This window comes from Rattus norvegicus, chromosome 1, assembly GCF_036323735.1.
Source record: "Rattus norvegicus strain BN/NHsdMcwi chromosome 1, GRCr8, whole genome shotgun sequence".
Taxonomy (NCBI): domain Eukaryota; kingdom Metazoa; phylum Chordata; class Mammalia; order Rodentia; family Muridae; genus Rattus; species Rattus norvegicus.
Window position 1 is genome coordinate 166,552,623 of NC_086019.1, and position 26,512 is coordinate 166,579,134.

A 26,512-nucleotide genomic window follows, 5' to 3' on the forward strand; every position below is an offset into this window, starting at 1 on the left:
CATGTTGAGGGATGGTCTTCTGTATCCTTGATGAAGAGGTGAATTATGAAACTTTCCAATATGACTGTCAGGAAGCCACCAATCTTTGTCCTGCTCAACCACTGCGTAGTGTTACTTCTAAATGTTTTAAACAATCCCCCCTCCTATAGTTCTGGTTATCTTGCTCACATAATTAGTACTCTGCTGCATTCTTGAAGAAGACTCTCTCCACCCTCAAGTCTTTGATGTAGATCTGTCATCTCCAATACTTTGCTTTTGCAGCTTGACTGACGTGGTCATCCTAAACCCTCAGTCCAACTCCATAGCTGAGGGAAGCCTCTAGACTCTGCCGGATCCCCTTTCTCATGCCAAAGTATGGAAACGAGGCAAGATGCTGGAAGCCTGTGGATATTCTATCTCAGTGCTTTATCTCGTCTTGGTTGTTCTGCCCTCCATTGCGAGATGCCTGGTATCCCACAAACCATTGTTTTAAAGTGCACTGCTCGCTTCCTCATTGTTTCACACAACGAATGTGTTTCCTCATGCCTATTGCTTATGATACCCTATCTTAGATGGAAATAAAAGTGTTTTATGAGAAAAATCTTTGTGTCAGCCATGCCTATGGGCTAATAGAGGCAGTGACAATGGCTCTAGGGTGGTGGCAGAGAGCCAGGCTTGAAGTTCCATAGGTACCAGAAGCTTTTGTATTTAGTAGTTTTGCTGTGAATTATAATGGCCAGGCTTGACACTGTCAATTTTTTTTTTTTGGCTTGGGTCAATGTACACTGTATTTTGATAGAAAACTTCTAACTGTAACACTGAATGATAAAACAAAGCAAAAAACCAACCGATATCACATTTGTTTAAATACCAATGTAATTTCAACTTATTTCAGTAAGCTACTGAATTTGACCCACAAATTATTATTGAACTCTGTAAAAGCGCTCTCTCACCATTTTTACCCTTATGAGAGAGCAGATGACATTGACCTTATGTGGCTGGTTGGTAGTACAGAGAAGGTTAAATAAACCAAACTGCATTCTCTTTCCTTGGTCTGAATCTCAGTACTCCATGGAGTAGAAGGCAGAGGTGTTATCCATGGGGATCTGTGTTTTATGTTAGCTAGCCTTCAGATCCAGACGCTCAGAGAGAATGAGGTCCTCAGGGCTTTAGAGGACGGGACCACTGGGTTTCAGGCTCAACAATCAGAGTCTACAGAAGAAAATGTGGGGGATAAAGAACATGTCAGGGTGGGGATGGGCTATCAATCATTGCGTCTCTGCAGATTTACTTAGTCTTTCCTCTGGCGGTTTGACAGCTGCGTGAAGAAATTGTGAAAGGCCCTTCATTCACCACAGACACAGAAATGAGCTTCTTCTGGCCTTTCCTTATTCTAACTTCACATTTGGGATTGGTCTAAGTATTCCATCTGGCAAAGGTCCATTTCAAAGGACTCTAGAGACCATCTACCCAATGTGCCTCCTTTCCCACAGCCAAGGCTTATCCTTTTAAGATTTAGAAGCTTAGAGGGAACCAGAATCAGAGTAGTTTGGTGGGGGCATATCTGCAGATGGACCCTCAGAAACAGCCTGTACTCCCACCGAGAAGGAGCAAAAAGAGGCAGCTGCGAAGACCAAGAAGAAGGAGCCCTGAGCAGACCGCAGAAGGAGGCGGAGACTGAAGGGGCTGGGCTTCGTGCAGCCTGATAGACCTCCCTCAGGAAGAGTGCTGGGGGAAAAGGCATACAGGTTTTTCCAGGACAGCTGAGGTAAGTACAGGAGGAGGCATGCTTTGGATTGGGGTTACTTGTAGCTGAAGACCTTCCAAGACACCTCTTGATACGATGAAGAACCAGATGTGCTGGGTGGGGCTAGTGGTGTGGAGCCTCTCACCCAAGTGACAGGCAATCCGAGCAATGGGGGGAAAGGGTGAGAATGTTCAATGTTGCCTGAAAGTAGTTTTCAGGTATCTTTCCCCACAGCGACTGGTTTACTGGGGACTATGGGGAGGCTGGTGGAGGATAGGAGTAGAACTGAAGAAAGAACAGATTGGGCTGGAGTTGGACTGGGTCACTCAGGACTAGACCGGGTTTCAGTGTATGGACATAGACAGCCTGGGTTTTACAATGGTTGAGGCACAGCTTGGGATGGGAGGTCAGGCTCTAGCTGTGGTTTTGTTGGGGGGCTTTGGGTAGAGTCAAGGCTCAGTCAACACTGCATCAAGAATCAGATTGGACCCCTTGCCAAGACTCTAGTTCTGATCTTGATTCAACCCTAGGATTGAAGTCTAGCTCATTTAAAATGTGATTTAAGGTCTAGACAGCCAACTCCCTTACCTTGTATCCTTTGCCTTAAGATGTGTTAGAGCCCTTGTGGCTGTCTAAATAAGGATTATTTTCTCTCACTTTGGGTCTTTGCCTTTGCCAGAATACACTACACTACACTACACTACACTACACTACACTACACTACACTTCACTAAACACACACACACACACACACACACACACACACACACACACACGAATGCTCTCAAACAAGTCTGTTGTTTATATTCCTCTGTTACTCAGTGTTATGGCAAAGCCTTCAGGCACTCATGATCTGACCCTTAACCTGGTCTGAATTTCTCTCAGCCTTCCTTGCTCTTAGTTTTGGCACTTTGAACTTTCTGCTCATACTCAGAGAGTCTTTGTTGCCTTAAGATAGTTTCTTCCTGTGGTCTCCCAAGCCTGAAATGCTCTTTATCTAGGTCTGTGAATGACTGGCCAGTTCTCAATACAGGCTGCTCAGTTTGCATGCCATTTCCTTAACTGTCTTCTCTGCTTTCGGGCTCGGATATCAATCCTAATGCTCTGACTTATCTTTAGTGCACTTTCCCTTACTTGCAATTTTCTTGCCTATGTCTTCACATTTTGTCATTGCCAGCCCAATTTGTGGGCTTCAAGGAAGCTGTGATATTGTCTGATTACCTGTTGTTTGATATCCTAATTGTCTGACTGTTGCTGCCTCCTTATCTCACTGAATCCTGACTAACTGCAGCTGGTCCTGCAAACCTTAACTTGATAACAGCACTTTAGGGGACCCTCTGAGCCTGAAGACCTAGACCTTTGCCTCCAGGAGGCTGCAGCTCACAGCCTTGCCCTGGCACTCATCACAATATGCCATGATGACTGCATGCTTGTCTCAGTCTTTCCACACACTGGGAGGTCTTGAGCTGTGTCTTGTTTACTCTGAAACTCAGGGTTTCTGGTGTTTACTGCTGAGCTGGGCAGGCAGGAGCCAGGCAGGAATAACTGTCAGATGAAAAATGAGTGCACTGAACCAACCTCCCATCAGTCATTTATGGTGCTACCCACTTGCAGGCAGTAGTCACAGCCAGACAAGTTTCACAGGCTACCAATGTCCACTTCCGGCTTTGCCAATTTGTAGATGACTAACTATACAGGAAGTGGGGAAGGGTGGGTAGAGACCTGAGCTCTAGATATTCTTTCTGAGGTGACTTTAGGGGATCAGACTAACCTGCAAGATCTTAACTCTATCTTTCAAGTAGTGGCCATCAAGGACAAGGATGCCCAACATCCTCCATGTTCACCTACTTCACCTAATCCAAGCAGGCTTTAGGCCACACTGGATGTTGGTAGTTTGGATAACGTGGTTCTGAGGATAATACTCATATGAAGTGTTGAGAAAAGGTCAGCTTCCTCAAGAATCAAGTGTCAGGCTCCTCCAGGATGCAGGCCCAGTGTTGCCCACCAGGCCTACCTTCCCTCTCTGGGCTTGGAAGTAGGATCCAGAGGGTCCTAGCTATGTCTGGTTCCACTCTAAGAACCTTCTCTCCCACATATTCCAGCAAAGGCTGGAGGTAGCACCAGTGGCTCTCACATGGTTGCTCTGGGTATGAGACAATGTTTTTATCCCAGGTAAGGACAAAGACCACAAATTTCCAACCTCATTCCTTCTTGCCCCCTCCTACTTTTTAGGTTCCCCTAAGTGGGGAGCACTGCTTAGGTGTCCTGACCCCTAAAGAAGCTGCTGGACTCAGGTCCCTCCTTTTGGATTCCTTAGATGTAACATGGAAACTATTCCTACAAGACATCCATTATGAAGGAGACTATGAGTGGGACAGGCTATGTTTGGCATATTGGAAGCATATAGACCGGTCACTCAGAACTTTAATCTTTCCATTGTTACCTGTCAGATTATACCTGGGAAACCATCCCATTTGTCAGACCCTCATCTTGCCTTACCTCCAGCCAGGTTTTGTCAGCTAAGGCAGCCTAGGATGAGGATAGGAGGTAATATACGCTGTTTCTACTGTACTCGTGGGGTGTTAAGTCCCGGAAATGTCATTTAAGTTCTTGGTGTCCCAGTTCTCTCACCCCTCATGAGGAAAGGATCCAGAGAACTCTATCTATTATTCTCAGCTGAGAGATAATACTTACATGCCAGTGCAACATAGTGTCTAGAATTTTGTAGACACTCAGTAAGCCTCTGTTAATGTCACAAACAACAAGTCAGGGCTCAGAGATTGCTTCATTGTTCTTGGGTCAGCAGAGAGGGCACATAGACCTGGTTGTCCTTTCTGCCAGCTTTCCCACGGGTCTAGAAGAATGGCAGCAGTTCTGGTGAAGAGTGTGAGCTTCCAAGCAAGTTGAAACAGGGCTGGTGAGAAGGGCTGAGCTGGTATTGGCGCGAGTGCTTTAAAGTCCAGGAGGAAGATTGAGACCCTGAAGTCTCTAGGCTCCTGAGAAAAGGCCAAGATGCAGGAGCAGCTCCCAGAGAACCTCCTCAGCACTCGCTAAACCAATTTGACATTTTAGGGAAAAGTTAAGAACAGAGTTACTCCTTTGGGATTATGGTAGTGTGTGGTCTTTCTAAAAATAAGTAAAATAAAATAAAGAGAAGGAAAAAAAAGCATCTTTTTCTTAATTTATTTTTCCTTGGTTTTGTTTCACTTCCCAAACAATGAGTTAGTTCCAACTTGCTTGGGCGCTCCCATGCATCTCTTGAGCAAGTGCGGATGGTTCTAATTGTGAACCGGTGCTCCATGCACAGGGACCTCCTGGGAGTTACTACTTCTTTCTGCTGGTTTTTGGAGAGCTTCGGGAGGCTGGCACTTGTTAAGGCTGTGCAATCTGAAAGAGCGACACCCGGGCTCCCTGGGTCCTTTTCCTTTCCTTCAGTTCCAGATCTCATCCGTGCTGCTGCGGGCCCTCCCAGGCCAGCTGACTCTTCCCTGTTTTGATCCCTGGCACCTGTGTACCAGTGCCCATTCCTTCCATCATGAGCAATTGAGTATAGCCATACATATGTGTGCGGTTATGTGCATAGAATGAGCACAGAAAGTGAAGATTAAGGTCAACTGGAAAAAAGAAAATCTCATTTTCACTGCTACGTGCTCTTTGATTGTTTTATAATGTCTTTTGACATAACTGATGTTACATAAACTCACAGCAGCATTCTTAAGTTGCTATTATCTGAGATAATAATAATAGCAATAATAATTTAATAATCTACTACTACAAGAATTGAGGCCAGCACTCATGCTTCTACCTCACAGGATTCTACTGACAGCATCAGGTGGCTCTCAGAGGCCACCTGCAGGCACAGAGTGGTTTTCATATCCTCTTTGCATGTATTACAGCCAAGGCATTGCAGCTGCTTTGTGCTTCAGGTTTTTTTTTGTTTTTCTCACATCCCCCTTGGATCCCTGGGCATTTTGCTTATTCCTAAACATTCCTGTTGTTCCCTCTAAGACTACTCTGCACTGACAACATGCATGCTTTTCGTTGCCTCTCAGTCTCTGAGGTTCAGATATCTGACAGCCTTACCTATCTATGTTGTCTGCATCAGGTGCTTACCGAGGGATTCTTCTATTAGTAAAACTCACTTCATTATGAACGAGAATAATTTGGTGCTAATTAATAAATGAACTAGTGTCCCTTGTACTAAGGAATTTGTGATTTGGGGAACAAATAAGTGATTCTTATCATCAGAAGAGTAATCGCATGAAACGAGAACCAAACAAAGTTATTTGGGAATGCAGAACAGGAAATGGTTAATTATGCCCTAGGGAATGGGGCTTAGGAAAAGTAACATAAGAGAGAGAAAATAACTGAGAGGACATGAAGAATACATGTGGGATCAAATCTAGGCTTTCCTACATGCTAGGCAAGGACTTGACCAGCTGAACCACACTACCCAACCCTTACCTGGGTATTTTACAGCAGACAATGGCCTGATTTCAACTGGTCAGTATTAGTGTTGTGCAGATAAGTATGCTTATACTGGGAGCATGACGGTCGGCATCATGATACCTAGATTGTGAGCCTGTGATCAACATCAAGGAAGAAAGAAACAGCATTGCAATGTTTGTACTCAGTGTGTGTATGTACCTCGGTATGTGAGGTATTAATTAAACACTTTTTGTTCATCATCTCATGTCTTCCTCACAGTGGTCTCATTAGGTAGGAGACATATTAATAACACTTTAGATATGAGGAGACTGAAGCTTATAAATAGTAAATAATACCCTGGTTGACACTGCTCACAATTGGGATCTGAATACAGGACCGATTCTTAAGCTCAGTGTTTTGATAATGATTCTATGAGATTTTAGTCTTTGGACAAGAAGAATTTATATGCTTGACAGACAACCATGTAATCTCTTTCAGAATTATACATATGGGCCCTTATGGAGAACTCAGATATCAATGAACATATTTGGGAGTCATGAGTTTATAGGCAGAAATATAGATTTACTATTAAAGAGATTGAGATAGTCCGGGAAGAAACTGTCATTCAACTGACATTGAAAGCTAACGTGATCACTAATCTAATGTTCTAATTTTAGCCTTAAATCTAACTTTAACATTATCTAGCACATAGAAATCAATTCAATATTAATTTAACAGCATCTACTCTATTGTGATCAAACCTATTTCAATAAACACAAGACAGTAATTTTATTCTGAATGCTAAGTCTGAATTTTCATTTCCCCAGCAATCTAGTCAAGAGTTTATATTTTCATATCCTCTTTGCACCTCATCACAGCTAAGACATGGCAGCTGCTTTGTGAGCACCTGATGCAGGTAACAGGCACGGCCTAGGTAGGATATCTGAACCTCAGAGGAACCACAGGCACTTGTGATTAGAGAGAGACGAGGAACACCAATGACTGATGAAATGGTTATAATTGCAGTATTAAAATTTTTTCATTTAATATTTCTCCATCCATAATTTTATTTTTCAGAGTCGGGCAATAATTTAGATGGTTAATGTAATCAATATTAAACATAGGAAGTGTGAGTATATCACAGAGGGTATAGTATTTTTTTTTCAGTTTGAGAAACTAAATGATTAATAATATCAGAATGCCATCTTATTATTTCACTTAATATATAGGTAGGATTAACAAATAGAACTAAGTGGATTTTCATCTGATTCTTGATTTATGGTTAGATGAAATTTAGGGTAGGTCCAGAGTTTGGACAGGGGATAGAATTCGAGTTTCGTTAGAGAATTGGACATTAGGATAAAGGGCGGCATGGCACTGAGATTCTAGAGGACCTGACAATCACTTGTCTTTGTATTTCAGCTTCAATCCTGACTCCTTCAGTATGGGAAGCCCCAGTGGCAATGAATCCAGTGTCACATATTTCATCTTAATAGGCCTCCCAGGATTAGAAGAGTTCCAGTTTTGGTTGGCTTTCCCATTATGTTCCCTCTACCTTATTGCTGTGCTAGGTAACTTGACGATCATCTACATTGTGAGGACAGAGCACAGACTACATGAGCCCATGTATATCTTTCTTTGCATGCTTTCTGGCCTTGACATCCTCATTTCCACCTCATCCATGCCAAAAATGATGGCCATTTTCTGGTTCAATTCCACCACCATCCAGTTTGATGCTTGTTTGATACAGATGTTTGCCATCCATTCCTTATCTGGCATGGAGTCCACAGTGCTGCTGGCCATGGCCTTTGATCGCTATGTGGCCATCTGTCATCCACTACGGCATGCCACTGTGCTTACATTGCCTCGTGTTGCGAAGATTGGCATGGCTGCTGTGGTCCGGGGTGCAGCACTAATGGCACCCTTACCTGTCTTCATCAAGAGGTTGCCTTTCTGTCGTTCCAACATCCTTTCTCATTCTTACTGCCTACACCAAGACGTCATGAAGCTGGCCTGCGCTGACATCCGTGTCAATATCATTTATGGACTAATTGTCATCATCTCTGCCATTGGTTTGGACTCACTTTTCATCTCCTTCTCATATTTGCTCATCCTCAAGACTGTGTTGGGCTTGACACGTGAAGCCCAGGCAAAAGCGTTTGGCACTTGTGTCTCTCATGTGTGTGCTGTTTTCATCTTCTATGTGCCCTTCATTGGATTGTCAATGGTGCACCGTTTTAGCAAGAGACATGACTCTCTCCTGCCTGTCATTATGGCTAACATCTATCTGCTGGTTCCTCCTGTGCTCAACCCCATCGTCTATGGAGTAAAGACAAAGGAGATCCGGCAGCGCATCCTTCGTCTTTTTCTCATGACCACACACACTTCAGCTCACTAGGAATCCAAGATGAAACCTTCCTCCATTCAAAATTCTGTAATTCATACTTTAGCATGATAGCTTGGAAGAAAGAACTAAGACAATAAATCTTTCTTAATCAAAACATAGCTCAAAGATGCATCATGTCAAAGATGAGACTGGCTGTGGAAATTCTATGTGGAATGGAAGAATGGCTGCAATCTCCATTTTCTAATACCACATTCCCTTTTGTTTTTTCTCTTAGATGTGTTTTGAAAGTTATTACTCCCAATTTCATCACCACTCTCAATTTCGATTCGTTTCACTGAGGATGGTTCATAGCATCCTCATGGTTCATAGATGGAGCTACATATCTAAAATGTTCACCAAAGGCACGACAAAAGAAAATAAACACAAGACTATAATAAAATTATATAATTTCATTTGAAACCCCATTTCCTTATTAGAATTCACAATGACTTTGGATTTCCATGAAGTTATAACTGGATTCCTTATTCAAAACAGTTTCCAAAGAAATATTGGTTTTTCTTCTGGGTCCCAGGCTAGAACAAATACACCTGCCTACCTTTTGAGATGATACATGTTATGACTGTTGTCACAGCCATGAAGACACTTTTACTTATTTAAGTTTGTCAACTTTTTATTTGTACCCTGACTGCACCAATGGGGGAAATTGATATTTTATGGTAATCAGTGAATTATATAGGACCACAGAAGCTTAAAAATAGAAGGAAAAAAAAGACGAGTTTTCGTGTCTAATCCTATGTTATGTAGAAGAATTGTTAGATAGACTGGCACAATGTTGAGTTAGGAATTTCCAGAGTCTTACACTGCTTTTGTCGGAGGCATTTGGTCCTTTATTTCCATTTATCTAGTGCTGTTTTGAATAATTTTCTATCAGTAGAAGTCATGGCCTTAATCATTCCAATAAATATTGCTCTGTGTCTATCCAAATCATTACAGTGTTTGCACAATGGAAACAGACGTGTTTCCAAATGCGTTTATTTGAGAACAGTGTGGTTAGCTACAGATTCCATGGGTATCTGAGGGATGATTTAGGAGAGGCAGTTGAGAATATCCAGGAGCTTGTTGTATAAAGAGAGGGTAGTCACCTCAGAGTAGAGAATCAAAAGGAAGAGACATGAGACTGAGTAGGCTAAATGAGACTGACCGGGAAGTAAGACTAGGGAAAATGTGGGTCCATACAAAACGAGGAGCACATATACAAGCAAGCACCACAGATACCCAGGGTCTTAAGCTGTGTTGCACTGAAGGAAATAAGGACTGCATTCCTGACAGATGTGCTTACCATGGATATAGCTGAGAGTCCTACCTAGGGATCCTATTATCTAGCCACAGCATTTACGTGAGTGGGTGGGGCACTGTAGGAGCAGCGTATGAGTAGACTGATCAGGGATTGGGATTATCATCCACAGAAAGGTTGTATTCAGATCTAGGGTGTGGCTGGGGAGTATGAGAGGCAGGCAGCAAGGAAGGGGCAGGGTTGATTTTCTTGGACATGGCTAGCACAGAAACCCATTTTCACATCCAACTTCTTGGACTATGCTCCGGAATATAAGAATGGTGTATATGATAAAATTGACTAGACCAAGGTGAGGGGTGGCCAAAGAAAATGGTACGAAATGTATTTAATGCAAGATTTGGTCACTTTGAACTGAGAGGAGGAGGCTGGATAGTCATTCATTGCCCAGGAGCGCTCTGACTTTGCAGTTGAGAGAAAGACAGTGAGAAGGATCAGAAAGACATGATCTTATTATTTGCAAAGTGAAATGTGATCACTGTAAACACAAATCGCAGATATTTTGAAAATATAAAAGACATTAAAACAGAATAAAAAATCTTTAATCTGTTAATCAAAAGAATTAAAAAACCACTGGTGTTTATTCTTCCAGGGTTTTAGTGTGAACTTGAATGCATGCCTTGGCTTGTACATAAGATGAGTTTGTGTGTGTGTGTGTGTGTGTGTGTGTGTGTGTGTGTGTGTGTGTTTGTGGTTGGAGGGCATTTATGTGTGTATGTGTGTGTGTGTGTGTGCGTGTGTGTGTTTATGGTTGGAGGGCATTTTTGTATGTGTGTGTGTGTGTGTTTGCATGTATGTGTTCATTTTGATGATTTCTTTTTTTGAAAATGACTCTCACGATGTTGGCCTCAAACTCACCATATAGCTAAGGACGACATTGAACTGATTATTCTCTGAATGCATCTCTCAAGTATTTGAATCACAGGCGTATGCTTCCATTTAATCTCACTGTCTGCTTTATATTGGCAGTTTCTTTGGATCATTCATTTATATTGCTTGATGAATGGATTAATTACATTGGCTACTTCATTTTTTTGTTTGTTTTAAGGACAGAGTCAGTACTTAAGATTTCAGGTCATTCCAGTCTGGCACATGTACTTCATACACCGCCAATCTGTAGTTAATTCTAGTAGCTAATGCATAATAAAATATCTAACAAATATTTTAAAATAATTAATCTTTATTTACTAGGTGTAGATACACCTAGAATATTATGAGAAGTCATGTACAAAGTGACTTTATTATTTCCATTCTTATTTCAAACACTGTGCAATAGTTCTGTTATGTATACTTTATAGTGTCATCTATATTATACACACAGACACATATATGTATATATAAAATCACATGTATATATCAGAAGTATAACATGGAGAAGTGTTTTCTTTCCCATGAATGTATGTACATAAAAAGTACAATTTTTTTCACATGGATCTATTTTTATTTATCTGCCTCAATTTCTGGATAAACTAGAAAAATGGATGTTTAGCTGAAATAACAAATTATTCTCCTTCCAACCTTTTCAGGTAGATTCTGTCCACTAATGATTTATATTTTCTACTAATCTCTTCACAGAGATGTATTATGACTCTTCTTGGTCTACAGTATGGTTGTTTGGTATGCCTTTTCCCTGGTATTAAGTGTAAAATTCTAGAAATAAAAGATTTCATGTATTTGTCACTGCTTATTCCACATGATCACATCTTTACACAATAAGCAACAAACAAATTTGTAACAGGAATAAGGAAGACAGTCTTTTCACAATCTCAGCACAACAAGAAAGTTTTAGTGCTTGCTATGGCATATCTTCTATTTTATACAATTTGTGATACATTAGCCTTGGCCTTTCCTATTTAGCACTCTGAACATGGCTCCCCTGATGGGCTTGGACTTGACACTATAGATGATGGGGTTGAGCACAGGAGGTACCACAAGGTACACGTACGCAACAAGGGCATGAACAATGTGAGGTAGGTGCTTTCCAAAACGGTGGATCATGGACACACCTATGACTGGAATGTAAAAGACCAGGACAGCCAAGATATGGGAAACACATGTGTTGAGGGTGCGGACGCGCTCCCTTGGAGAGGCTAGCCCCATCACTGTGTAAAGAATCAAGGAGTAGGACATGACAATAAGCAAGGAGTCTACACCCACTGTGGACAGAACCACATAGAGTCCATAGAGGATGTTGACAGTAATGTCAGCACAGGCCAGCTTCATGACATCAGCATGAAAACAGAATGAGTGAGACAGGAGAATCTTTCCAGGGCAGTAGTTCAGTCGCTTCAACAAGAAAGGCAATGGTAAGAGGGACAGAGTAGCTCGGGTTGTAATGGCCACCCCGATCCTGATGATGACAGTGTTAGTGAGGACAGATGCATAGCGCAGTGGATTGGAGATAGCCACAAAGCGGTCAAAGGACATAGCCAAAAGCACCGAGGACTCTACCACAGAGAAGAAATGAAGAAAGAACATTTGGATCAGACAGGCATTGAAGTCGATGAAGCGATAGTCAAACCAGAGCACAGCCAGGGTGGAGGGCAGTGTGGACAAGCTGAGACCCACATCACTTAGAGCCAGCATGGATAGGAAGTAGTACATGGGCTGGTGTAGGCTATGGGTCCTCCTCACAGCCAGGAGGATGAGACAGTTTCCGGTGAGTGCCACAGTGTACATTGAGGAGAAGGGAATGGAGATCCAGCCGTGGACAGCCTCTAGTCCTGGGATACCAGTCATTAGGAAAGACTGTGGCTGGAAGAAGGAAATGTTGATGAAAGCCTGTGAGGAGATCATCCTTCGAGAGAGCCAAGCGTTCCCAGGAGATGTGATGTCTTCATTCTGGACAGATACTGAACATATCTAGGATGACAGGAAAGAGTGGCATAGTGTTGAGTCAAAAGTCATTACAATCAAGTTTCAAAAGTTCACTGTTTCCTTTTATGTGTAAAGGAATAGCACTGATAACAAAACCAGTGCAGATTCTGTATATTATAATCTACTTAGCATGCCTATACCATCTCATGTCTTCATGAACAGTATGGGTATCTTTGAAGATCTGGCTTCGTCAGACATAGGTTTGGGCAGTTGGAGTTATGAGTTTTATCATGCGCATTGAAAAGCTTCTTATTATTAATGAGACCATTCTGTCTGCGCTGGTAAACAGAGAGTCCATCTGCTAGGAAGCAGTGTCCAGGATAGGGACTCTCTTGGTCTTACCAGTATCTTCTTTTTGTCCAAATTGAGGACCTGTTTTATCCCTGTGCCTAGAAGGAAATGAGAATTCCTATTTGGTAAGTGATGAGGAAAATTAAACCAGGCAGAAGGAATAAAGGAAGCTTATTTTTATAGCGTTCAATGAACCATATAAAGACTATGACTGCATGAGAAATTACTGTTCTTTTCCCACAGTTTTGCATTTTTATTTTTCATTTTTTATTTTTGCACTTTTAAGACTGAGTTCTTCCAAAGCTCTTCTGTTTATCTTGCCCTTGGATTTTTATGACACATTTTGACATATGCAAAATTCTGTGATTCATACTTAACCTTATTGGCCAAATTTATTTATACAAAGAATCAAGAGACATTGGCCACGTTTCCCCACATTGTACAGATGAGAAGTCCAGGGTGGAGAGTTTGAAATGGCTTAGCTCTGGTGGGTGGCCCATGTATTGTTGTCTTGGAGTTTGAATCCCTTTAAGTCTGATTCCAAGACCAATACTGTCTCCCGAGGTCTGTCCTGTACTTGATCTTTAATCTGCTGTAGAAAATACTACAAACATTGCATCTGTGGTTATTGTGTTACTAACATGTTGCAATTCTCTGGGCCTTCATTAGTTGTGACTGATTTAATCCCCACAGCTGTTGTGAAATGTAGACTTTAGGGCTCTGTTCTTCCTACATTGTGAATGGTAATTGATGTTCAGGTATGTGACTTCTTCAGGTTGCTCCTCTTTAAACCTCTCTCAGTAGTGTGCACTCTAGTAGGATGCTTGTGATATGGCTTGTGTAGTCTTGTGAGCAAGCACAGTCCCAGCTCTCCATTCACTGAAGGGTAGACTTTGTTTTGTTCCATATTCTCCAGCCAAGCAGATTGTCTGTTTCAGTTTCTACAAAAATCTGTGTTATTTATTTTGGGTATTTTGTGTTCTGTTTGTATTCTTCCTTTGATTTTCACATGGTTGAACTCCCCATTCCTTTATATAGTAAACATCATTTTCTCAAAGAGCTATTTGGAGGACTCACCTCAGTGATGCCCTCTTCTGTATCCTCTCCATTATATGCAGAGGACACATCCTTATTTCTCTGAAGGCCACTAAATTGAGCTTTACATTTCATGATGACTTCTTTCCTTGATGATTCTCTGTCTATTTTACTAGGTTACACATTCCACAGATGTGTCAATCATAAGGTTTTGTCTGTGAACTGTAAACTCTTACCTAGGGCAGTTCCTGGTACACAGTAAAGCCACAGTCAACATTTGACTGTATGAATAATGAAAGTCCTATAGACATGAGAAAAAACCGAGTAAAGGGTAAATTGTGCTTCCCCAGGCATCAGGTAATGGAAGTGATGGTGGGCTTTGAAGAAGAAAGTATTGGAATCCTATCTCAGGAATCATGCATTGCACCCATGGGGTGCACATAATGTCTTAGAGTTGTAGTTGATTGCACAGAGAAGAAATCTCCAATAAACGTCTAGCAAAATTTCATAAAGATGGATGATGACTATGACAGCTAAGACTCCTAAATATTTTATCTGTGTCCTATTTTAGGAAGCCCGATGCCGTTACCAAAAGAGGCATGTGACATTATAGTGTGCCTTCAGACACTCTCCCCAGAGTTAGGGCTATTGGATATCTGCTCATTGACTTGTTCTCTTAGCCCACTGTGCCCCCAGTCTGTGCTTTCCTTCATATCCTTCAATCAAAGGAAATTGGTCATTCTCTTATTCTTCTTACAGCCATTTAGGGAAACGGCTGGTCCTGTTCCTGCCCTTGCCTCATTCCCCAATTCCTCTTTCCTCCTTACTTTCCTTACAGACTTCTCAAGTGTGTCAACCCACTAACCCTCATAAGTCACCCCCTTTACACTGGTGCTCTCCTTGTAAACCGAGATTCATTATCATTTCCTCTATTTGTCTGTCAGTGTTTGAGCTGGAACAGGGGATCAACATCTGAGTAGACCCCTCTGAATTGGAATATGGGAGATAACTCCAGCTTCCTTTATCTTCCACTTGTTGACGTAACAGCATACAGCTTTAAGTACGTAAAAGTAAATTTTAGCAATTTTCAAATAGGGAGAATCAGGGAAAATGTTTGGGCTTCAGTCATTCTGTTCTGTTATTGTATTACACTGGGTAATGTATTACACATGGCATTTTAGGAATTTAGTCAGCTCTGAGTGAAAAAATGAATTCAACAGTGCTACTACTATTTACCGAATCAAATGCCTATTGATGTGAAAGAAATACTCAATGCTGTTTGATATCAAATGCCACCCCTCCTTTTTAATAAGCTTTACTACTTCCCAGACTGTGTTGGAGCCTAGCCTCATTTACTCCTACTGTCCCCATTATTACTCTATGTAAAACACAGATGCATATGCCAGATGGTCTGTCACTTGAACTCTGGCACTTGGTGATTTTACATGTACTGTTCTTAAAAATCAATCAATCATTAATCAATCGTCAATGAAAGATTAACAAATCTTTCTTTTTTATCTCTTTTCATTGCTCTTATTTTATTTCTTTGAATTTAAGATTTTCTTATCATCATTCTTGCCCTGACTCCTAAGCATTTTGTCTTCCAATCACTAATTCATGCCTGTAAAAGTGCAACACCCCCTTCTTAACACAGCAGTTTCTGGCCTCAACAAGTTCGACAATTACCAAAACTAGAAGTCTGATTCTCTATTCCAGTGTGTGCCAACATTAATTTCTTGTGGTAACTTACTGAATTATATTACAGTTTGTGGCCAAATGCTGTTCTAGATATTTTAATGAATACATGTTTTTATATAAACAATTAACTTTTAAGTTATTAGAGGTTGAAGAAAGTTTATCACTCTCTGATCTGTGTGTGGCTTCATTTATACAGAGGAGAGGGTAACCTGTGGTTTTCCTAGGACAGAGGGAATCTATTCCAGCTGGCTTTGAGATGCAGAGCACACACCAACTCTTCACTGAGTCTTCACCCTGTCCTGAATAATTCACAAAAAATTGGCCTACTGAAGGGACCAATTTCTTCTCCCTGCCTCCAGTTCGGCTTTTCTATGGTACTTTAACTAATACATAATGTACATACTAGAAATTCAGTTATTTTGATGAACAAACAAATGATTCTTTGGATGAGTTTATGTTGGTATGCTCCTAAGCACAAATATACAAATTTAAAAGTAATATTTTAGTCTAGACATGACTTAAATGGTTACTTTAAGCATCACTTTTTTGGATCAACCATATAGACTTCTTGTTTTAGAAATTAGTTTAAAATCCTGGGCTCTTTTTACTTCACTCCTTCTTTTTTTTTTTTTTTTTGGTTCTTTTTTTCGGAGCTGGGGACCGAACCCAGGGCCTTGTGCTTCCTAGGTAAGCGCTCTACCACTCCTGGGCTCTTTTTAAACCCAGTACCTAGCACTCTTCATTTCTTTTGGGACTCTGCTTTTTGGTATTTCTTTTCCTTGAGTGTTTGGAGGGAAATGGAGGAAAAGGATTCTCCCAGTACTCTGAAAACAGAAGAGAGCTCAGTGGTGATCCCTGGCTACTCACCTTGGCTGTGGTGTTAGTCAAGTCTGTTGGACCATATCCTTTGCCCAGAACCTTCTTAAGATAAGATATTGTTTTATTCCAACTTAGGAAACTAGTCAGACTCAAGGGAAAATGGCATTTGAGTCACAGGAAAACTTCTCTGTGTTCAGCTCCACCCCTGGGATGGGAATAATTATTGAGAGTTAAGTTGGTTGGGGGAATCTCAGAGAGATTATAGAAATGGCCAATCAGATCATACCTCAAGCTGAACTGTCTCTAAGGCATGCTTTCCACAAGTTCTAAGGCATCAGTGGCCCAGCTACGTCGGCTCCCATAAGTTTTAGAAAGTGCTTTTCCTATATCCTGGAAGGAAAGACTCAGCCAACACTGAGATCAGAGTCTTTCATTTCTTATTAAAATTATGGTTCTCTCATAGAGAGTACCCCAACTGCTGTTTTCTTTTCTGTCACCCCTCCTCACCTCTCACTCATTTCCATTCCTATTCTGAGTCCCTTTAGAAAAGAGCAGGTTTTCCATGGGCATCATCTGAACAAGATACATTAAGACTAGACAAAAAATCCCCATATCAAGGCTGGGCAAAGCAACCCGGTAGGAGAGAAAGGATTCTAAGAGCAGAGCAAAGAGACAGAGGCACCCCACTCCTACGGTTAGGAGTCCCAAAAAAACTCACCAAACTACACAACCGTAACACACACACACACACACACACACACACACACACACACACACACACACACACACACGGCCCCAGTTATACCATACTGCCTCTGGTATTGTTGCTTCAGTTTCGGTGAGCCACTAAGAGCACTGTTTAGTTTATTCTGTGGGCATGTTCTCCTGGTCTTTAATCATTCTGGCTCCTTCAATTCTTTCTTCTCCTCAAGCTATGAGCGGACTTGAAGCTAATGGGGCAATAACTCTGTAGGCCCTGATGAAAATAGAGTAGATATATTTTAGAAAGAAAATTTGGATTAAGATATTTCCAAACTGAAGTAACATGAAACTTAAAGACAAGCATTGTGATCCCTCACCAAAGTGTTGGAAATCAGGAAAATATGGTGTTCTGAATCCCCCAGTATAGCACATTTTGATGAACTCACGACCTTAACTCCTGCCACCTGAGTGTTGTTCTTATACATTCCATCTCTTTGTCCTGTGTCTACTTTCTCAGAAGTAAAGACAGTTTTTGGATCCTTCACCCTCCTACCACCAAGCAATTGCTGCAGCACTTGGCTGTCTTCTTTGTTACAGATATTACACCTAATATGCTTAACATTTTCTCATTTGACCATGTAATGTAGCAGAATGTCAGCTCTGAGGGGGTCCTAGAGCAGGGACTTACCTCTGAGTCCATGTACAGTATAAGTACTTTTTCATGTGTGTCATGTAACAGGTAAAGCTATGGTGGCCATTTTAAAGCCGTGTGTGCAGTCTCTATCAAGCCCCAACATGTCACCTACTAAGTACAAAGACACAAATCAGGAAAATCCACCTCACCGACTTGGAAGTTATTAAAATGACCATCACTATACTATAAAACAGATGATACTAAATTCTGCATGAATGGACCAAGATATTTTTAGAATCCTATTTTATTTCCAGAATGGAGTCTGACCCAGGGCAGACCATAGGTAAGGCTTAAAAACTTGTATACACAATTGAGACAGATTGAAAAATTTCTATGTATATGAGCACCACCTCTTTAGGTATACCTCAGCCACTTGACTCTTCTCTAATCTTATCTAACTCCTTTTTCTACTGTGCAGGCAAAAGACTTTCCCCTCAGTCTGCTCCCACTTTTATTTCTCTACTTATCCATGTCAGTTCAAATATTGTCATCCACCAAATTACACTCCCCCTTTTTTCAGGACTTCAGTCAGAACAGAAGAAGTCCCAAAAGTTCATAAATGTACAATTTCCCTCCTTCCCAACCATAGCCATTATCAGTGACACATTGTGTGTCATTAAACTTGCTTGCTTATCCACCCCTCACTCCAATGGACTGTGAGATTGTTGATGACAAAAATGAGTTCTTGTTTTCACTTCTGAGATCTTAGAATCTTAAAAATACAAATAAAAAAATACAAATAAATAATATATTTGCTTTAAGCCTAATTTTTTTTTAAACATATGGGTCGTGTCCCTACATGGGTTGACATGACCAGATGTTGGGGATGTGGAAGTAGTAGTTAAATTTCTGAATGTTCAGTGAACAGAATGGCATCCAGAATGAAACAAATAACAAATTGGCAGGATTTCTCAAAACAGCAGCCCATGCTGCAACCACGTGACTTCGTTGCTGGCTTGGATCTGGACATACCATCGGTTTACCTGTCATTGCATACGCTACCATACCACAAATCCCAGTGAATACAGCCTGGAATAATGTGCTTCAGTTCTGAGTCTATTGTTGTTTGTTTGTTTTTCTGTGCACACAAAATTATGTTTCTCATCGAAACATAATATTTTTATTATAGAAAAGAAAGCTTTTGAATATATTTTATCATCAAAATTTTCAGCAGGAAATTTTAAATGAGTATTACCTTTGTATTGTTCAATGAGAGAATTTAAAGTACCACTATTTGGCTTACTGACTTCAGTTTAGTTCTGGAATGACTCTAACTGTACTTCTGTCACTTTGCCCGATGTATTTATAAAGTGATATTCTCAGCAAAGCCAGTATAAAATAGAAACATCACATAGATCTGAAAACTTTCAATGATACTTTACCGTCTGCAGTGTGAAATACTCAGGTGAGATTTAATTGTTCATGTGAAAGAATATTTCATTACACCCAAATTTGGATTCATGTTTAGTAAATGGTAAAAATTTATATTTAACACAGATTGTTTTAACATAAAAATTTCCATGATATGTATCAGTAATATCAAAATACTTATTTTGTACACAGGGAAGCCCAGAATTGTGTAAAATTTTCTCACATGAAAAAGCATCAGAATAGAATAATTTCAAGAAGGCTGTTGTAATCAATAAATGAATAGCTCAATTACTCGAATGGAAAATTTGCATTGGCCTTTAAAATACTTTGTGACATATGCTATGTAGTATATAATGATCCTAGCAGCACTGTATCAGATAATAATTCATGTTTAATCATAGAAAGGACACAATGATAAACAGATAAACACTTGGCTCTCTGATTACCCAGGATTCTGCACATACTTTTAACAACATACCCATTAAATTATATAGAGTGTTTTTTCTTTACAAATTTAATGTCTACAAAACAAAGGCAATGTAGAAACATTATTCTGTTTCTGAAATCTAAAACATTGGGTTTAAGGTCCAGAAAACATTGGCTTTAAGAAAATATGTGTGACATAAATGAGGTAACAAATAACAAATTTTAAGGTCAGAGAATGTAGCTCAGTAATAGAGGGCTTACATAGTATGCTAGAAGCCTTGGAGATGATTCCTAACATCATGGTAAGCAATTACAGAATGAATTTTCACCAGTCTTACACTTATTGTTGGTACCTACAACAAAGCAATGTGTTTGACTTGATCCACTCAGTATATTATTTTTTTCCCCAAGCACTTCACAGTCTCCAAGTCTCATAAGCATCCAATGTCATCAGGTCTGGTCTTTTCCTCTTAGAACTCTGAACATGGCTCCCCTGATGGGCTTGGACTTGACACTATAGATGATGGGGTTGAGCACAGGAGGTACCACAAGGTACACGTACGCAACAAGGGCATGAACAATGTGAGGTAGGTGCTTTCCAAAACGGTGGATCATGGACACACCTATGACTGGAATGTAAAAGACCAGGACAGCCAAGATATGGGAAACACATGTGTTGAGGGTGCGGACGCGCTCCCTTGGAGAGGCTAGCCCCATCACTGTGTAAAGAATCAAGGAGTAGGACATGACAATAAGCGAGGAGTCTACACCCACTGTGGACAGAACCACATAGAGTCCATAGAGGATGTTGACAGTAATGTCAGCACAGGCCAGCTTCATGACATCAGCATGGAAACAGAATGAGTGAGACAGGAGGATCTTGCCAGGGCAGTAGTTCAGTCGTTTCAGCAAGAAGGGCCCTGGGAAAAGTGACAGAGTGGCCCTAGCTACAATGGCCACCCCGATCCTGATGATGACAGTGTTAGTGAGGACAGATGCATAGCGCAGTGGATTGGAGATAGCCACAAATCGGTCAAAGGACATGGCCAAGAGCACTGAGGACTCCAACACGGAGAAGGAGTGTAGGAAGAACATCTGGATCAGACAGGCATTGAAGCCGATGAAGCGATAGTCAAACCAGAGCACAGCCAGGGTGGAGGGCAGTGTGGACAAGCTGAGGCCCACATCACTAAGGGCCAGCATGGATAGGAAGTAGTACATGGGCTGGTGTAGGCTATGGGTCCTCCTCACAGCCAGGAGGATGAGACAGTTTCCGGTGAGTGCCACAGTGTACATGAAGGAGAAGGGGATGGAGATCCAGCCGTGGACAGCCTCTAGTCCTGGGATACCAGTCATTAGGAAAGACTGTGGCTGGAAGAAGGAAATGTTGATGAAAGCCTGTGAGGAGATCATCCTTCGAGAGAGTAAAGTGTTTCCAGGAGTGTGATGTCCTTATTCTGGACAGATACTGAACATATCTAGGATGAGAGGAAAGAGTGGCATAGTATTGAGTCAAAAGTCATTACAATCAAGTTTCAAGAGTTCACTGTTTCCTATTATGTGTAAAGGAATAGCACTGATAACAAAACCAGTGCAGATTCTGTATATTATAATCTACTTAGCATGCCTATACCTTCTCATGTCTTCATGAACAGAATGGATATCTTTGAAGATCTGGCTTCGTCAGACATAGGTTTGGGCAGTTGGAGTTATGAGTTTTATCATGCTCACTGAAAAGCTTCTTATTATTAATGAGACCATTCTGTCTGCACTGGTAAACAGAGAGTCCATCTGCTAGGAAGCAGTGTCCAGGATAGGGACTCTCTTGGTCTTACCAGTATCTTCTTTTTGTCCAAATTGAGGACCTGTTTTATCCCTGTGCCTAGAAGGAAATGAGAATTCCTATTTGGTAAGTGATGAGGAAAATTAAACCAGGCAGAAGGAATAAAGGAAGCTTATTTTTATAGCGTTCAATGAACCATATAAAGACTATGACTGCATGAGAAATTACTGTTCTTTTCCCACAGTTTTGCATTTTTATTTTTCATTTTTTATTTTTGCACTTTTAAGACTGAGTTCTTCCAAAGCTCTTCTGTTTATCTTGCCCTTGGATTTTTATGACACATTTTGACATATGCAAAATTCTGTGATTCATACTTAACCTTATTGGCCAAATTTATTTATACAAAGAATCAAGAGACATTGGCCACGTTTCCCCACATTGTACAGATGAGAAGTCCAGGGTGGAGAGTTTGAAATGGCTTAGCTCTGGTGGGTGGCCCATGTATTGTTGTCTTGGAGTTTGAATCCATTTAAGTCTGATTCCAAGACCAATACTGTCTCCCGAGGTCTGTCCTGTACTTGATCTTTAATCTGCTGTAGAAAATACTACAAACATTGCATCTGTGGTTATTGTGTTACTAACATGTTGCAATTCTCTGGGCCTTCATTAGTTGTGACTGATTTAATCCCCACAGCTGTTGTGAAATGTAGACTTTAGGGCTCTGTTCTTCCTACATTGTGAATGGTAATTGATGTTCAGGTATGTGACTTCTTCAGGTTGCTCCTCTTTAAACCTCTCTCAGTAGTGTGCACTCTAGTAGGATGCTTGTGATATGGCTTGTGTAGTCTTGTGAGCAAGCACAGTCCCAGCTCTCCATTCACTGAAGGGTAGACTTTGTTTTGTTCCATATTCTCCAGCCAAGCAGATTGTCTGTTTCAGTTTCTACAAAAATCTGTGTTATTTATTTTGGGTATTTTGTGTTCTGTTTGTATTCTTCCTTTGATTTTCACATGGTTGAACTCCCCATTCCTTTATATAGTAAACATCATTTTCTCAAAGAGCTATTTGGAGGACTCACCTCAGTGATGCCCTCTTCTGTATCCTCTCCATTATATGCAGAGGACACATCCTTATTTCTCTGAAGGCCACTAAATTGAGCTTTACATTTCATGATGACTTCTTTCCTTGATGATTCTCTGTCTATTTTACTAGGTTACACATTCCACGGATGTGTCAATCATAAGGTTTTGTCTGTGAACTGTAAACTCTTACCTAGGGCAGTTCCTGGTACACAGTAAAGCCACAGTCAACATTTGACTGTATGAATAATGAAAGTCCTATAGACATGAGAAAAAACCGAGTAAAGGGTAAATTGTGCTTCCCCAGGCATCAGGTAATGGAAGTGATGGTGGGCTTTGAAGAAGAAAGTATTGGAATCCTATCTCAGGAATCATGCATTGCACCCATGGGGTGCACATAATGTCTTAGAGTTGTAGTTGATTGCACAGAGAAGAAATCTCCAATAAACGTCTAGCAAAATTTCATAAAGATGGATGATGACTATGACAGCTAAGACTCCTAAATATTTTATCTGTGTCCTATTTTAGGAAGCCCGATGCCGTTACCAAAAGAGGCATGTGACATTATAGTGTGCCTTCAGACACTCTCCCCAGAGTTAGGGCTATTGGATATCTGCTCATTGACTTGTTCTCTTAGCCCACTGTGCCCCCAGTCTGTGCTTTCCTTCATATCCTTCAATCAAAGGAAATTGGTCATTCTCTTATTCTTCTTACAGCCATTTAGGGAAACGGCTGGTCCTGTTCCTGCCCTTGCCTCATTCCCCAATTCCTCTTTCCTCCTTACTTTCCTTACAGACTTCTCAAGTGTGTCAACCCACTAACCCTCATAAGTCACCCCCTTTACACTGGTGCTCTCCTTGTAAACCGAGATTCATTATCATTTCCTCTATTTGTCTGTCAGTGTTTGAGCTGGAACAGGGGATCAACATCTGAGTAGACCCCTCTGAATTGGAATATGGGAGATAACTCCAGCTTCCTTTATCTTCCACTTGTTGACGTAACAGCATACAGCTTTAAGTACGTAAAAGTAAATTTTAGCAATTTTCAAATAGGGAGAATCAGGGAAAATGTTTGGGCTTCAGCCATTCTGTTCTGTTATTGTATTACACTGGGTAATGTATTACACATGGCATTTTAGGAATTTAGTCAGCTCTGAGTGAAAAAATGAATTCAACAGTGCTACTTCTATTTACAGAATCAAGTGCCTGTTAAGGTGAAAGAAATACTCAATCTTGGTGCTGTTTGATATCAAATGCACCCAACCCCCTTTTACTAAGCTCTGCTACTTCCAAGCTTTTGGAGCCTAGCCTCATTCCCTCCTTCTCTCCCCATTCTTTATCTTTGTAAAACACAGAGGCATATGCCAGGTGATCTGTCACTTGAACTCTGGCACTTGGTGATTTTAAATGTGCTGTTCTTAAAAGTCAACCAACCAACCAACCAACCAACCAACCAACCAACCAACCAACCAATCAACCATTAATCATCAATTAATCAATCATCAATTAATGATTCACAAATCTTTTTTTCCATCTCTTTACATTGCTCTTATTTTATTTCTTTGAATTAGGATTTCCTTAATATTTTTTTCTGCACTAACTCCTAAGCATCTTTTTCTTCCAATCACTAATTCATGCCTGTAAAAGTGCCAGACCCCCACTTAACACAGCAGTTTCTTCTCTCAAGAAGGTTTGACAATTACCAAAACTAGAAGTCTGATTCTCTTTGACATAGCTCCATTCCAGTGTGTGGCAACACTAATTTCTTGTGCTAAATTGCTTAATTAGAGTACAGTTTTGGCCAAATGCTGTTCTAGATATTTCTATGAATAAATATTTTTATATAAACAATTAACTTTTGAGTTATTAGATATTGAAGAAAGTTTATCACTCTCTGATCTGTGTGTGGCCTCATTTAAACAGAGGAAAGGGTAAACTGAGGTTTTCCAAGGACAGAAGGATTTGATTCCAGCTGGCTTTGAGATGCAGAGCACACACCCTGTCTTGAAGAATTCACATATAAGTCCTCACTACTGAAGGGGCCAGTTTCTTGTCCCTGCCCCAGTTTTGTCTTTCTGTGGTACTTTAACTAATACATAATGTACATATGAGAAATTCAGTTATTTTGATGAACAAATGCACAATTCTTTGGATGAGTGTATCAGCCATGTTGGTACGCTCCCAAGCATGAATATTCAAGTTTAAAAGTAATATTTTAGTCTAGACATGACTTAAATGGTTACTTTAAGCATCACTATTTTGGATCAACCATATAGCCTTCTTGTTTTAAAAATTAGTTTGAAATCCTGGGCTCTTTTTAAACCCAGTACCTAGCACTCTTCATTTCTTTTGGGACTCTGCTTTTTGGTATTTCTTTTCCTTGAATGTTTGGAGGGGAAGGGAGGAAAAGGATTCTCCCAGTACTCTGAAAACAGAGGAACGCTCAGTGGTGATCCATGGCTACTCACCTTGGCTGTGGTGTTAGTCAAGTCTGCTGGACCATATCCTTTGCCCAGAACCTTCTTAAGATATTGTTTTATTCCAACTTAGGAAATTAGTCAGACTCAAGGGAAAATGGCATTTGAGTCACAGGAAAACTTCTCTGTGTTCAGCTCCACCCCTGGGATGGGAATAATTATTGAGAGTTAAGTTGGTTGGGGGAATCTCAGAGAGATTATAGAAATGGTCAATCAGATCATACCGCATGCTGAACTGTCTCTAAGGCACGCTTTCCACAAGTTCTAAGGCATCAGTGGCCCAGCTACGTCGGCTCCCATAAGTTTTAGAAAGTGCTTTTCCTATTTCCTGGAAGGAAAGATTCAGCCAACACTGAGATCAGAGCCTTTCATTTCTTATTAAAATTATGGTTCTCTCATAGAGTGTACCCCAACTCTAGTTTTCTTTCCTGTCACCCCTCCTTGCCTCTCACTCATTTCCATTCCTATTCTGAGTCCCTTTAGAAAAGAGCAGGTTTTCCATGGGCATCATCTGAACAAGATACATTAAGACTAGACAAAAGTCCCCATATCAAGGCTGGGCAAAGCAACCCAGTAGGAGAGAAAAGATTCTAAGAGCAGAGCAGAGTCAGAGGCACCCCACTCCTACCCTTAAGAGTCCCACAAAAATACCAAGCTATACAACCATAACACACACACACACACACACACACACACACACACACACACACACACACACACACGGCCCCAGTTATACCATACTGCCTCTGGTATTGTTGCTTCAGTTTCGGTGAGCCTCTAAGAGCCCTGTTTAGTTTATTCTGTGGGCACGTTCTCCTGGTTTCTTTAATCATTCTGGCTCCTTCAATTCTTTCTTCTCCTCAAGCTGTGAGCAGACTTGAAACTAATGGGGCAATAACTCTGTAGGCCCTGATGAAAATAGAGTAGATATATTTTAGAAAGAAAATTTGGATTAAGATAGTTCCAGCTGATCAAAATGTGAATGCTTCACAACTTCTTTAAAAGGGGAACAAGAATACCCTTGGCAGGGAATAGAGAGGCAAAGATTAAAACGGAGACAGAAGGAACACCCATTCAGAGCCTGCCCCACATGTGGCCCACACATATACAGCCACCCAATTAGACAAGATGGATGAAGCAAAGAAGTGCAGGCCGACAGGAACCGAATGTAGATCTCTCCTGAGAGACACAGCCAGAATACAGTAAATACAGAGGCGAATGCCAGCAGCAAACCACTGAACTGAGAACAGGACCCCCGTTGAAGGAATCAGAGAAAGAACTGGAAGAGCTTGAAGGGGCTCGAGACCCCATATGTACAACAATGCCAACCAACCAGAGCTTCCAGGGACTAAGCCATTACCCATAGACTACACATGGACTGACCCTGGACTCTGACCTCATAGGTAGCA

At 40.9% G+C, this 26,512-nt stretch overlaps 3 protein-coding genes across 4 annotated transcripts; 1 reads left to right on the forward strand and 2 right to left on the reverse strand.

Moving 5' to 3' along the window:
• The first annotated feature begins 1,489 nt into the window (after positions 1 to 1,489).
• Positions 1,490 to 11,525, forward strand: Or51e1 (olfactory receptor family 51 subfamily E member 1). Of its 2 annotated transcripts, XM_006229890.5 has the most exons (2): positions 1,490 to 1,747; positions 7,577 to 11,525. In XM_006229890.5, the coding sequence occupies exon 2, from the start codon at positions 7,599 to 7,601 to the stop codon at positions 8,550 to 8,552; it is 954 nt and encodes a 317-aa protein (XP_006229952.1). In that variant the 5' UTR covers positions 1,490 to 1,747; positions 7,577 to 7,598; the 3' UTR covers positions 8,553 to 11,525. The 2 variants fall into 2 exon arrangements, with proteins under 2 accessions (XP_006229952.1, NP_001000542.1); NM_001000542.1 differs by lacking the exon at positions 1,490 to 1,747 and having other exon boundaries at positions 7,599 to 8,552.
• A 160-nt stretch (positions 11,526 to 11,685) lies between these two features.
• Positions 11,686 to 12,648, reverse strand: Or51a39 (olfactory receptor family 51 subfamily A member 39). Its single transcript, NM_001000129.1, has one exon. It carries the CDS (start codon positions 12,646 to 12,648, stop codon positions 11,686 to 11,688), a length of 963 nt encoding a protein of 320 aa, NP_001000129.1.
• A 7,160-nt stretch (positions 12,649 to 19,808) lies between these two features.
• On the reverse strand, positions 19,809 to 21,545 carry Or51a25bl1 (olfactory receptor family 51 subfamily A member 25B like 1). Its single transcript, XM_039096387.2, has one exon. The coding sequence runs from the start codon at positions 21,176 to 21,178 to the stop codon at positions 20,216 to 20,218; it is 963 nt and encodes a 320-aa protein (XP_038952315.1). The 5' UTR covers positions 21,179 to 21,545; the 3' UTR covers positions 19,809 to 20,215.
• Positions 21,546 to 26,512: the final 4,967 nt, after the last annotated feature.